The following is a 12,462-nucleotide window of genomic DNA, read 5'->3' on the forward strand; positions in this document are numbered from 1 at the left end:
GCACCAAGGACTCCCGAACTTCCACTGCTCTACAGAGAAAGGAACACATCACCCTGGCAACGTAAGAATGTACTTCTTGACCGGAAGCTCGCCTTCAAGAACATCCCCTCCCGCTAACTCCATAAGTGACCTCACTTGCCTCGCCACCATCCCGTCTGCACACAAGGACGCGAATATTCCCAAACCATTCCATGAAGAAACCGCGCCCCCCCCCTCCACACACAACAGACACGAGAGATTCCCTATAACCACTGGATCGAAAGTGCTTTGAAATGGAATGGTTCTAGAATATTGAGAAGGAAAGAAAAGGGAAAAAAAAAAAAAAAAAAAAGAGCTGTGGGTTTCACCTGGATGTGAGCAGGCTTGTGGGTCTGTGGGGGTGAAAAACCAGCATCTCATCAACAGGCAACTACAAAAATAGGACGATTATAAAAATAGAATATATTAAGTCGCTAGGGCAGGATCTCTTCTCAGCAGCGCCGGACCCGGGCCCAGCCACCCGCTCCGGCTCAGGCCAGCACGTGACCTCGCCGAGCTCTACGCTATGCTAACTGAGGTGCCATCAGCCACGGACAGGTGAAGAGTTGACACACCTACCTACGGAATAAAATAAAACACGCGCAAAGGGCTTATAAAGTGACTACATGCACGAGAACGCACGGGGCGGGGGACCTAGGACCACCTCGAAGCCACGCTAAGGGACAGCACGGGAACACGGTCGCTACCTAAAATCCTCTTCTACTCCAAAAACGGCTGGTTGGCTTTTTTCTAGTTTTTTAAAAATGTTTTTATGCTTTTTTTTTTGTTTTGTTTTAAACACAGAATCACATCTAGTCCTCCCCTGCAGACTTGTTCCTCGTGTTAATGCCTACGCTTACGACAGAGACGCGAACACATCCGTACAAAATCTAGTCTGTTAGGGGTGTAAGAGCCTCTATTCTGTAGCAAACCTCCCCCCACCCCCCAGCTCAGGGTTATGCAAATACTATTTTTTTTTGCCTCTCTTTTTTTTCCTTTTTCTTTTTTTTTTTTTTAAGACAGTATTTTTTGGGTACTTTTTTTTCTTTTGTTTAAGTCAGAGATGGAAGAGGGAAAAAGAGCAAAGGGGAAAAAAAACGACAGGAAAGGAGAAGGAAGCTTTTTCCCTTCTGGTGGTAACCGGTCCTGACGAGGAGCCCGGTCCTGTCAGGGCAGCACCAGGGGCCGGCCCCTCCCGCGCCGCGCGCCCCCTCAAATGTTCACATCTCGCACGTCGGTGGGCGTGCAGGCCAGGTCGGCCTCCTCCTCTTCCTCCTCTTCCTCTGCCGCCTTGGGGTCCAGGCTCTGCTGCTGGGCCTGGCGCAGGCTGGACTCCAACAGAGCTTCGATCTGCTCCTGGCACGCGCGGAGACAGTCCTGGCCAGACGGGAGACAGGGGTCCTCAGATGGAGGCCTGTGGCCGCTCCCCTCCCAAACGCCAGCACTTCGTCCGTTTTGGGGGGAAGCACTGCCTCCCCCAAATCGGGTGAAGGAGAACTTGGGGCCATTGCCCAAACTCCAGAACGGACCAGCATGGGTCCCCCGCTTGGCCACAGCGCCACTGGCCATCTTCCGTGCACGAGGATGCTCTTGCCCGCCCGCCTGGAGTCTCCCTGGCCAGCCCGATTCCTGCTTGCTGTTTTGCCGGCCCCGTCGCTGCCCTTGACCGATTTGATGCTGTTCGATCAGGCAGGAGAGGCCCCCTGAACTCTGCTTTTCGGACTTAACCTCTGGCACATCAGCCCTTGCAGTGAACCCAGCCTTCCATGATGAATGGCCGTCGAGAGCGTTAGGCCGTGCATGACTGAGGATGAACACTGGGTGGCCCGGGGCGGGGCGGTGCCTAGACCCTTTACCTTCCTCCGTCCTTGCCCCCTTGGCCTGCACCCTGGGAGAATGCACTGGTCTGGCCCAGTGCCCTCCTCTAGGTCTCCACGCCCAGGAGGCTCTCCCAGGAGCTCAGAGGTGCAGGTGGTGGGCTGCTGTCCCAACTCCCGGCATGCCCCACCGGGCTTCTATCCTAGAAGAGAGAGTCTCCAGCCCAGCCTGGAAAACAGACCTGCACCTTTCCCCCAGGAACCAGGGAACCATGGACATGCCTGGGGAAAGTGCCGCTGAGCTCCCAGCCAGGTGGGGCTGGAAACAGGAGTTCCCTGCCCAAAAGCAGTGGCTCCAGGCCAGCAAGGGCTGTGAGTGAACCCCTGGGGCTCCGTCACGCTAATGGAGCTCCACTTTTCCCACGGAGGGCTTTCCTACCCCACTCCTTCCGCATTTGTCACGGCGAGTGAGCCAGGTGGGGTAGGTGCAAACAGCGTTTGACAGATGAGGATTCAGAGGCCCAGAAGGCTTGGCGAGGCACGCAGGGACTCCTAATAACTTCCTCGGGCTCCGATCCCAACCCCCAGCACAGCCTCCCAGTTCCAGCCCCAAGGCCAGATGGCTCCTATCCGCCCACCTGCAGTGGCTCTCGGCAGGCAGCTCTTGCGGGCAATGGTTTACTTGCGCCAGGGATTTGGGGGACTGTGTGGCGGAGGGGAAGGCGGGGGTGCAGGAAGGGACTCCCCTTTGCCACATGGCCTTAACTTCCTTCTCGTGGCCAGAGACCTGCAGCTTTGGCCTGGGAAGAGCCACGCCAGTGACCAGGGGCCAGCTCTGGGGAGGGCAGACGCAGCTCCCAGCCCGAGGATACGTAGGGCTCTGCGGCCCAGGCTTCCTGTGCCTGGGCTCTTCTGCGCTGGTCGCCGGGTTACCAGACTAACGAATTTCAGTCCAGCTGTGATCACGGTTCCGATCTGCAGCTGTCTGTGCCCAGGTTGTCTGTGGTGTCTCCCTCACCAAGGGTGAGCTACAGGGCAACGCCGGCCCCCAGCAGCCAGCCAGGACACCCCATCCCTCTAGGAACCACCTGCTCCCAGCAAGGACAGAAGCAAGAATGTGGTCCCCTCCAGGCAGCCAGCAGCACCAGGTAGGAGATGGGCAGGCTTCTCCCCACAGCCCGGCTTTCCTTCCCTGAATGCTGTGGTGGGGTTGCGGCTGCTAGGGCCCATAGGGCCTCCGGGGCCCTTGAGGGTGGACCCCCAGAAGGCAGCCCACGCCCGAGCCAGACCTGGACTGGGGTCAGGGTGGTCACTCGCTCCCACTCGGCAGACCAGCGGAGGCTGAAGGCTGACCCGCCAACCTCGCTGGTCTAATCTAGTAAAGGCCACAAACCCCCCAACTGGGATTTCCATTCTTTCTCTAAGACAAGAAAGGAACCGGCAATCAAACAATGGCATCTCGAAGAAGGAAGACCCAATCGGCTCGGGCTTGGGGCTCCAATGGCAGCAGCCACTCAAAGGGGGCCATAAAACACGCGGTTGTCTCCACGGGCCATTGTTGCATCTGCAGACCTCACAGAAGCCCTTTCAAGCTCCCTTTTACGAGCCATCCGCATTGTGGCTTAGACAAAGCCCCACTGGGCCCCAACTTCACATGCCATTAGCACACGGATCACTGCCGGGCCTGCCTTGTGGCCCCTCTTCCTGGACGGCTCCCCGGGAGGGCTGTATGGCTCCCGTCTGCCCCTGGGAGCCCTGGGAGCACCAGAATCCCGAAGGACCCTCCTGGCCTGCCCGCAAGTTCTGGGAAATGCTTCTCCTTCCAAAGGAGCTGCAGGAGAGTGGGGAGAGGCCGGCAGCCGTCAGCTTCGGGCCAGGTCCCATGCCTCTGAACCCGGCACCTGTCCCGGCCCACACATGGTCCCTACACCCATCACTTCGGAGGCCTTGGTGCGAGCACGTCATTTCGCATCAGCGAACTTGTAGCTTTGGGCCCCCATGTGCTAGAAGTTTCTAGTACCTGGTGCTGGAGGGGCCCTGCCCAGCTGGTGCGGGAGCAGTGCCCTCAGTCACTTACCGCGTCACACTTGATCACTTTGGAGAGGAACCGAGTGAGGCGATGGCAGGACAGGAAGCTGTTGGAACCTCCCAGGTGCAGGCCTTGCACGGCGGCCACCACGCTCCCAGCTGCCACCATGGATGGTGGGTTGGAAATGAACTTCACGTCTGCAGCAGAGGAGAGGCGAGGGGGCCGTGAGCAGGGGACCCTCCACAGGACCCGGTGGTCCCAGCGGTCCCCAGCCCCGGCTCTGCATCAGGGTGTGTCCCCGCCAACGGCTGGCCTGGGCTGATTCTGAGCACTCGACCCAGCGCTGGACAGAAGCCAGGTCTGGGAGTCACCTGACGAGCTTGTCACGTTCCCTTGAAAATGGAAAAGCAAACTGAGGAAGCCACCACTGGCAGAGTCAAACTGCAGAGCCTCTGGGGAAGGGACAAGGGACATCACTGTACTTGAGCCTTGAGAACGTGTTGCTCATCCACATAAATTAAAAAAGGTGACAGACTACAGGGACAAGATGTGCTGCCGGGCCCCAGGGACGGGGGGTGGCTCGTCCGGTCTACACTCTGGGAGGGGCCCACGGTTCTCACCGTCCCCCAGGAGTGTGCAGGGGTGGGAGGCAGCGGTCCCCATGGTGGCATGGGGTGCCCGTCCCCACCAGACCGACCTCTTGGGACCCAGCGGAGGTGGCGTCCTCACACTCCCTCCCCTTTGTCCCGAGGCACGGCTCAGTGATGGATGGGGGAGACCCTGCCTTTGCCCCTCGGCTGAGCCCCAGCACCTCCCACCTTTATCAGGAAAAGGTAGGAAAGTGGTAAGGATGTGTAAATGGCCATGCAGGGCCAATGGGCTGCCATTCTGGGGCACGCAGTTAAGAATTTTTGTGGGAAAAGCCGCCAATTTCAGATTTCGGGGGTGGGGGGGAGGGACCATGTGGTGTCTTTGTCAGACCCTTCATCCCCTTTTGCATGCATGGAGTGCCAGGGCCTGGTGGGCCTGAGGGTCGGGTCCCTCCCTGAGGGTCTGCTCCCTCCTCCGGGGAGCAGAGAGCAGGCCAGGCCAAAGGAATGTGACCAGGTGGGGGGCTGGGGAGCCACCATGGAGGGGCGACAGAGCCCACTACTGATACCATGAAAAAGAAATTTCTTAAGAGGCAGCCACCTCCTTCCCGCTTGACATTGGAGCAGTGCTCCCTAGTCTGGGAGCCCAGAGCCACGAATGAAAAGCTTTTCACTGAGGCCCGTAAGGTGGGGACTGAAATTGCCATGTCCCAACTAGGTTGGCTGGACCTTGAGACTCCCGTCCACAAGGGATGGTGAGCTGGGCACAGGCTTGCTTTTGGAGCCCCCCCTCCCCACGGAAGGGTGTGCGTGTGTGCACGTGAGCATGTACATGTGCACAGCACAGGTTAGATGGGGGTGTGTGTGTGCAATGCAGGGCTTACGTGTGTAGATGAGTATGTGTGTGCGTGAATGGTACCGTGTAGATGTGTGTGCACACAGTGGAGGGCTCACACGTGTAGATGAGTGTGTGCGTGTACAGCGCAGGGCAGATGAGTGTGTGTGTGTGTGCACACTGCAGGGCTTATGTGTGTAGATGAGTATGTGTGTGCGTGAATGGTACGGTGTAGATGTGTGTGCACACGGTGCAGGGCTCACGCGTGTAGATGAGTGTGTGTGCATTTGTGTGCACACTGCAGGGCTCACGCGTATAGATGAGGAGGAACCCAACTGCATCCCCAAAGCTCTGACACTTGTCTCCACTCTGCTTTGTGCAGAGCAGGGCAGGCGGGCCTGTGGGAGCGACCCCCAGAGGCGTTGTGGACTCTCGCTAAGACCTACTCGTCAGTCCTGATGAGTGGTCAGCCCTGGTCGTTTGCTTACCTAACCCACTGCAGCGCCCGGAAAACTCCAGGACACACGGATGAATATACATGTTCACCAGGTGTGGGGGACGTGTGCACTCATGTGGGAGCCCCAATCTGCGGGCCCCCAGAGCAAGAACAGAGCTCCTCCCCTCATGGCACCATCAAGCGGGACCCTTGCTCCGTGGAGGACAAAAATATCTTCGGGGTCTTTTGCTCAGGCCTCCGTCTCTGCCAACCTGTTTCGGAGCAGCCACTCAAAAGGGAAAGGTCCTTGTGACCAAGGGCAAGGATGCATCTCTGTTACGTTCGAAGTTCGAACTGCACAGGCGAGCATCTGGACCCGGAGAATCTGTCCCAGGACGTGGGTGAGCGGGTGACCCTCTCCTCCTGGCCTGCCTGTTCCCCACCCCCTGGAGTTAATGCCTGGGAAAAGCTGCCCCCCCCCCAACTTTCCCTCAGGGGAGGCCCAGGGCTTTGGGCCCAGGCTGCACCCTACAGGCTGGGGGTGCTTGTTGGGCCCAGTCTTAGACAGAGGCCGGCCACGCGCGCACACACCGACGCAGGGCAGCTGGCGAGTCAGCACTGAAGCCCACTTAGCCTCTGCGCCAGGTCAGCTCCCCGCACGGCCAAGCCCTGCACACGGGCTACACACCCGCTTCCCCGGGGTTCTGGGAGAGGGGGAGCTCCAGGCTGCCCCCGCCATCCTGGGGCGATAAGGGGAAGGGCGTACAAGAACCGTTCCTTACATTATCTCCAGGAAACTCTGCTGTTTCTCTGAACCACTTTCAGCTCCATAAAAGGCTGCCTGGATGTCTCCAGAGGCCTCTCTCTTCCTAGGCGGCCCAGCCAGAGAACGCCTCCCTGCCTGCTTGCGGGGCTGGCCCCTGGAGGCCGGGGGGATGGCCAGTGGGAGGCTCCCCGGCCCTGCCCCAGGGTCAGAGCTACCACCCCTCAGATCCATCCGGACGACCGTGTCCCCCACTCCTCTCACTTGGAAGGGCTCGGAGGAGGGGGCTCACGCCTTGAGCAGGAGGCGGAGGATGGGAGGCCAGCAGAGTCTTCCTGACTCTTGCCTGAGCCAGAAATAGCACCCTGTGACATCAAGAGGGTGCCAGGAGGTGCCAGACTAGGGGTTCTGCGGCTTGTGGAGAGGGAGTGATAGATGCCAACTTTCCCCTTGGATGCCCTGTGGCCCTCCGGTTGCCCACGGTGAGCCCCAAACACAGGTGACAGCAGAGGCCTGACCGGGGGCAGAGGTGGCCCACTGCAGAGCTGGCTGGGATGGGGGCCTGGGTCCCCAGGCAGGGTTGCCCACCTCATGTGATCAGAGGGAGAGAGAAAGAGGTCACAAAGAGGGAGAAAGAGGGAGAGAGAAAGGGTGTCAGGGTAAGGGCTGGGGGAAATGAGAGGCAAGGCCAGCGTGTGTCCGGGTCTGTGGGAGTTTGCGCCCAGGGCCGGGTCAGGGAGGGGCCACCAGGGACCATCCAGAGCCCCACCAAGGGGAGGGACGACTGGTCCCTGCTGCCAACTGCCCCAGCCCAGCCCCAGGCTTCTTTGAAGCCCCTCCCAGCGCTCAGATTCGCTGCGCAGGCCGGAGGCACCCCCTGGCAGGGCCTCAGGCAGCCAAGTTCCTTTGCAGGCCGCCCCCGCACAAGGGCCGCCCGTAGCACGTGGGTGGTGCAGGCCCTGTGGGCCGACTCCCCACCCCTGTAGGCGCCCCTGGCAGGTGGCCCAGCCCAGGAGAGGCCAGAAGGGGGCCCCTTGAGGACAGGGAGAAGGGCTGGTGATGGGGAAGGCAGGCTGGGCAGCCAAGGGAAACCCTTTTCAGCACGGAGTGACCACAGTCTGGCGGACCATCCACCCCCATCCCGAAGGCACTGCTGGTGGCTGCGGCCAGCGTCAGCGGCCTGACCCAGGAAGGGACCCCCCCACCGCCCCTCACCTAGCCCCAGCACTCAGCCAAGGGACGAGGAGCACCTCCGAGAGCAGGAGGGGTCTGAGGAAACGGAGGCAGAGGGCAAGAAGCTCCTCCAGCAGGGGCGAGGGCCCCCAGGGAGGCCGGGGAGCAGCGGGACCCAGCCGCCCTACCTGTGGCACAGAGGGCGACGAAAGTCTGCGCGTGCTTGCGAATGATCTGTCTGTTCTCCTCGGCCGCGGGCATCTTGGACAGGAAGTGTTCGATGAAGTCGTGCGGGGTCACCGCGGCCAGGTTCCACTTGAGCTTGTTCACCAGGAGCAGCTCCATTTGCTGTGGAAGTGGGGTGAACCGGCATAAAAGAGGGGCGGGGCCGGGCCCCCCTCCCCCACTCCGTGGGGGCACGGCCCAGGGACGAAGGCACGGGGCACGTTGGGGGTCCAGGAAGTGGAGGACAGCACGCCACCCCAACAGAGCTCCAAAAAGAGAGGGTGCCGTAGAAAAAGCCAACTGTGCCCAAGTGGGGACCAAAAAGAGCCACACCTGGAACGCAAGCCCTTGTGAGCCGCGAGGGCTGCCCGCGCCGCCGTCGCTAGAGGGCGCGCGCCGCCCACTTTTCGGCCGCGCTAGGGGCGCCGCAGAGGTGGGAGTCGGAGCGACCGTGTGTGGTGGGGCGCGCTGGGGATGGGGGCGGCGGGGGTCCCGCCCGCTCCTCCCAAGGGGCCCCACCGTGTGGGCCCCCAGCCCTCGGGGCGTAGGGTGCGGCATCGGCCTGCGAGGGGCCTCCCGCCCTCTGCACCTCCCCCACCCTGGGGTTCCTGGGGCTCCAGGGGCGTGGGTGGGCCGCGGGGGGGGGGGGTCCCAGGTTACCAGCAGCTCGTCAGGCCGGATGGAGTTGTCAGTGTAGATGCACAGCTTCTCGGCCGTCAGGGGGATGGTCTCCTTCATCTTCGAGGCCACGAACATGCAGGTGGCCCCCAGCAGCTGCAGGCGGCTCTTTTTCACGGGCTCCAGCGACAGGAAGCGGTCCAGGTAGTTCATGGCCAGCGGGAAGACCTCCTCCTCGCACTTCTGCTCCTCGCAGACCTGGGGGGCACGGGCGCCGTGACCGCCGCCGCCGGGCCCCCTCCGCGGGGACCCCGCGCCCCCCACCCCAGCTCCTGCCCGGGCGGCCGGTCGCGAGCGCGCAGCAGGTCGGTCGTGGGGGGCGGCTGAAGCCGCCGCTGCCGCGCCCCCTCCCCCGCGTGTCCCCAGTGCCCACCCAGCCCGAAACTGAAAGGGAAAGTCCCCAAGAGGCTGGCACGGTGGGGGCGGGAGTGGGCACGGCTGGCGGCGTGCGCCGCGCGCGGGCGGCCCGCCGCGGGGACCCCGGCCCGCGTGGGTGCTCCGGGGCCCGCCGGGCCGGGGCTCGCCCCAAATGGGGTGCGGGGCCGCGGGGCGGGCCGCGGGGCTGGGCGCCGTGCTCACAGCGCCTGCGAGACACAAAGGTGGCGTCCCAGGCCGCCGCGCCGCATTTCCCCAGACGTCATCTTTTCAAAAAATATTTAAAAATATAAAAAAAATAACTGGGTACATAAAAAACCCCTGAAAATGACCCTCGGGCGGCCCTTTACCCAGGCCGGGGGTCGAGAGCTCGTTGGAGGCTCCGGGGAGAGCCCTAGGAATTCAAACTCGGGGGCCCCCCTTCCCCCTGGGTGCGGGCGCCTTTTCCCTCTCGCAAGGGCACCACGCCGCACTTTCAAAAATTATTTTAAAATATCTGCGGGTACCCCGGGCGCCCGCTGAAGGCCTGAAAGTGTGCCCCGGGCCGCCGGCTCGCTCCAGACAGGTCCCCCAAGCTGAGACCCCTGCAGGCCAGGGTCAATCCCCAGCGTCTTGGGGGCCACGCGACCTTGCAGCTCGGCGTGCTCTCCGGCCCAGGCTGGCCGTGCGGGGCGCCCCAGGACTTGCAGCTTGAACAAAGGGGCCCCTCTTCCCGAGCGGGGTCCCCCCCAAGCTGCCCGCGCTCGGTCCCCACGCCCCTCCCTCCGGTTCACCGCGGCCGCGCGGCCCCTCGCGGCGGCCCCAGCGCCTCGCCGGGCGCTCCCCGCCCCCACCCTGCCCCCAATTATTAATAAACGCTTTTGCTTTGCAATAAAAGAACAAAGATGGCGCATAATACTGGCACGAGCGGCCCTTGCATACGTGTCCATGGATATTAATTTAAAAATCAAATCTATGCCCCCTCCCCCTGGAGCAGGCGGCCCGCGGCAGTGTAGCAGGAGAGGAGGCGCAGCGGGGGCTCGGGCGCAGGCGGGGGCCACAAAGGGCGCCCAGGCCGCCGGCCCGCACCCTCGAGTCAATTGGGGTGCCCCCGGCAACTGGTTTTCCCCGAAGGGTCCCCTCCCCGACCGCTGTCCCAGACTACCCCCGCCAGGATAGGGAATTTCAAACGAACCCACCCCCCACCGCATTTTCGTTCAAAAAAAAAAAAAAAAAAAACCCACAATATCTATATATTTTGAAAACGCGATTCCTAGCAACCCCCGGGCAAACTTCAGAGTTGGGGTGGGAGAGAAGGGAGGGAGACGAGCGGCAAAGAAATGTGGGTTTGGGCAACAAGTTGCAGGAAAAGTCCTAAAGAGCCGCCCGAAGCCCCGCACCTCCAGCATCCAGGTGGCCACGATCTTCCGCATGGACGGCAGGATCTCCTTCTGCACACATTTGAAGTAGGATACGGAGGGTGCACAGGTCTCCTCCGCCTTGAGCATGGCCCGCAGCACCCGGTCGTTGAGGAGGTTGGCATCGGGGTACGCCCGGCGGATGGTCTCCACCTCGCAGCATAAGAGTTGGTGTGCCATGGCTGGGGCTCTACTGGGGGGCCTGGGGACGGCGGTGGGTCCCGGGTCGCTCCGCGCTCGGCTCTGGCTCCAGCTGCCCCGCGCTCCCTTGAGCTCGTCTGCCCCTCGCCGGAGCGCGCGGACGCTGCTGCTCGCTGCTACTGCGCCGACAGCCCTCTGGAGGCTCCAGGACTTTGCAACTTCCAACAAAACTCCCCTGTAGTCCGTGTGACGTTACTGTTGTTAAGCAGAGATCAAAGCCCGGCAGAGAATGGGAGCGGGCGGGGGGGGGGGCGGGCGGGCGCAGGGGGAGGGGGCGCGGGCTCAGAGCGCCGGGGAGCGGAGAGGGGCAGAGCCCAAAAGCCATCCCGGAGGCGCCGCGCCTGCCCCGCGGCGGAGTTGCCCCGAAGCCTGGTTTTCATAGAAATGCAAATCGCCCGAGGCTGCCTTTCTCCCCGCCGGGGAAGAGGGGTGCAGGGGTGTCCGCCCTCCCCGAGTGGGTCCCCCGGGATTCGGGGGGGTGGGTGGAGGTGGCTCTGCAGGGGGGACAAGTGGGGTGGGGGGCGGCCAGGCCACACGCAGCCGGGGGAGACCGCATGGAGGGGGCACTCTGGGGCTCGGAGACACCCTATATCCGAGCCGGGAGAATGGGCGCATTTCCGAAAACGCCACGAGGGCACCCACGGGCGGAGAGGCGGCCAAGGGACCTCAAGTGTACATCTTCTTTCATTTTCATTAACACGTGTAAATTTCAGGAACCACTTAGCACTCAGGGACGCGGAGCAGAGTCCGTGATCCTGCTGGAGGCTTCTTTCCCGCGCCGGAGGGGGGGGGTCGTTGCAAATGCCGGAGGGGATATCCCTAAGCCATAAAGGGATTTCAGCCTAGCATGTGCTCGCTCAAAAAATAAAATAAATAAAATAAATGCCCGAAAATTCCAGCAGCAGCCCAAGATGGTGGCCAGCCTTTCCTTCATCCTGTCCTCCTCGCCGGGGGGATCTGCGGGTCGCCTTCCTACCTTGGCCAATGCAACCTTCCAGGGGTCTCCGATCGCCCCCAGCCCTCGACCCCCATCCCGGCAATTTAAGAGTTAGGAAGACGCCTTGAATGGAAGACTGCAAAGTAGTGGTCTCTGTCCTGACTTATTTTTTAATTAAAAAAATAAATTTAATCGCTGGAAATATTAGTCGCTTCTCTTGCCTCTGACAAGACCACCGGAAGCTTCCTAATTGGTTTTGTCGGGGGGTGTGGACATCTCTGCACCTTTACAATTAGCCCGGGGCTGCATTCGTGAGCCTGTGGGGGGAAGGCAGGGGCCGGCAAAAATTAGAACAATTGTAAGTTAAAGAAATGGGTATATTGATCTGGTTTTTTAAAAATCTCTATATATTAGTGGTTATACAAGAGGGAACCCAATGTTATCGCTACCTTAAGAGGCAAATAAAAGAATACAGAAAAGTGGGTTTTTAAAAATTTTTGTTCAGATTTAGTGTCTTTGGTGCCTTCTTTTTTTTTTTTTTTTTAAATAAAAGGATGTTTTGCCCAATCTTAACTTCTGTTGAGTTTTTACATTGCTTGCCCCCAATTAAGAAGACCATTCATTTACTTCCCTCCGAATACAGTTTAGGGTCATCAAACCGCCGTAACCCCTAACAGTAAAGACTCAAAGAAAACGCAGGAAAAAGCCCCCTCCCCTTCGCAAGGGTGCGCGCAGCGAGACCAGACACCCCCTCGCAGGGCTGATTCTTCGCGCTCCCCTCCCCCGCCGGGAATTAGGGTTACTGAAATTCCGGGTCCAGCAGGGCAATTACCCCCGGCTCACGCCTCGGAAGCGGTGGGTGGCCCGAGCAGGAGCGCCCACCGCCGTGTCCCCCTCCCCGGGCACCCACGCGAGCGCCTCGCGGCAGCAGCAGCCCGCGCACGAGGGCGGCCGGGCTGCTTTTTCATTCATAAAATCCCGACCGGGC

At 61.1% G+C, this 12,462-nt stretch overlaps 1 protein-coding gene across 1 annotated transcript; it reads right to left on the reverse strand.

Moving 5' to 3' along the window:
- Positions 1–1,230: 1,230 nt before the first annotated feature.
- CCND1 (cyclin D1) lies at positions 1,231–10,682 on the reverse strand. Its single transcript, XM_044260014.1, has 5 exons — positions 10,319–10,682; positions 8,547–8,762; positions 7,850–8,009; positions 3,913–4,061; positions 1,231–1,395 (listed from the first exon to the last, which is right to left on the reverse strand). Exons 1-5 carry the CDS (start codon positions 10,514–10,516, stop codon positions 1,231–1,233), a joined length of 888 nt encoding a protein of 295 aa, XP_044115949.1. The 5' UTR covers positions 10,517–10,682.
- Positions 10,683–12,462: the final 1,780 nt, after the last annotated feature.

Source organism: Neovison vison, chromosome 7, assembly GCF_020171115.1.
Source record: "Neovison vison isolate M4711 chromosome 7, ASM_NN_V1, whole genome shotgun sequence".
NCBI lineage: Eukaryota > Metazoa > Chordata > Mammalia > Carnivora > Mustelidae > Neogale > Neogale vison.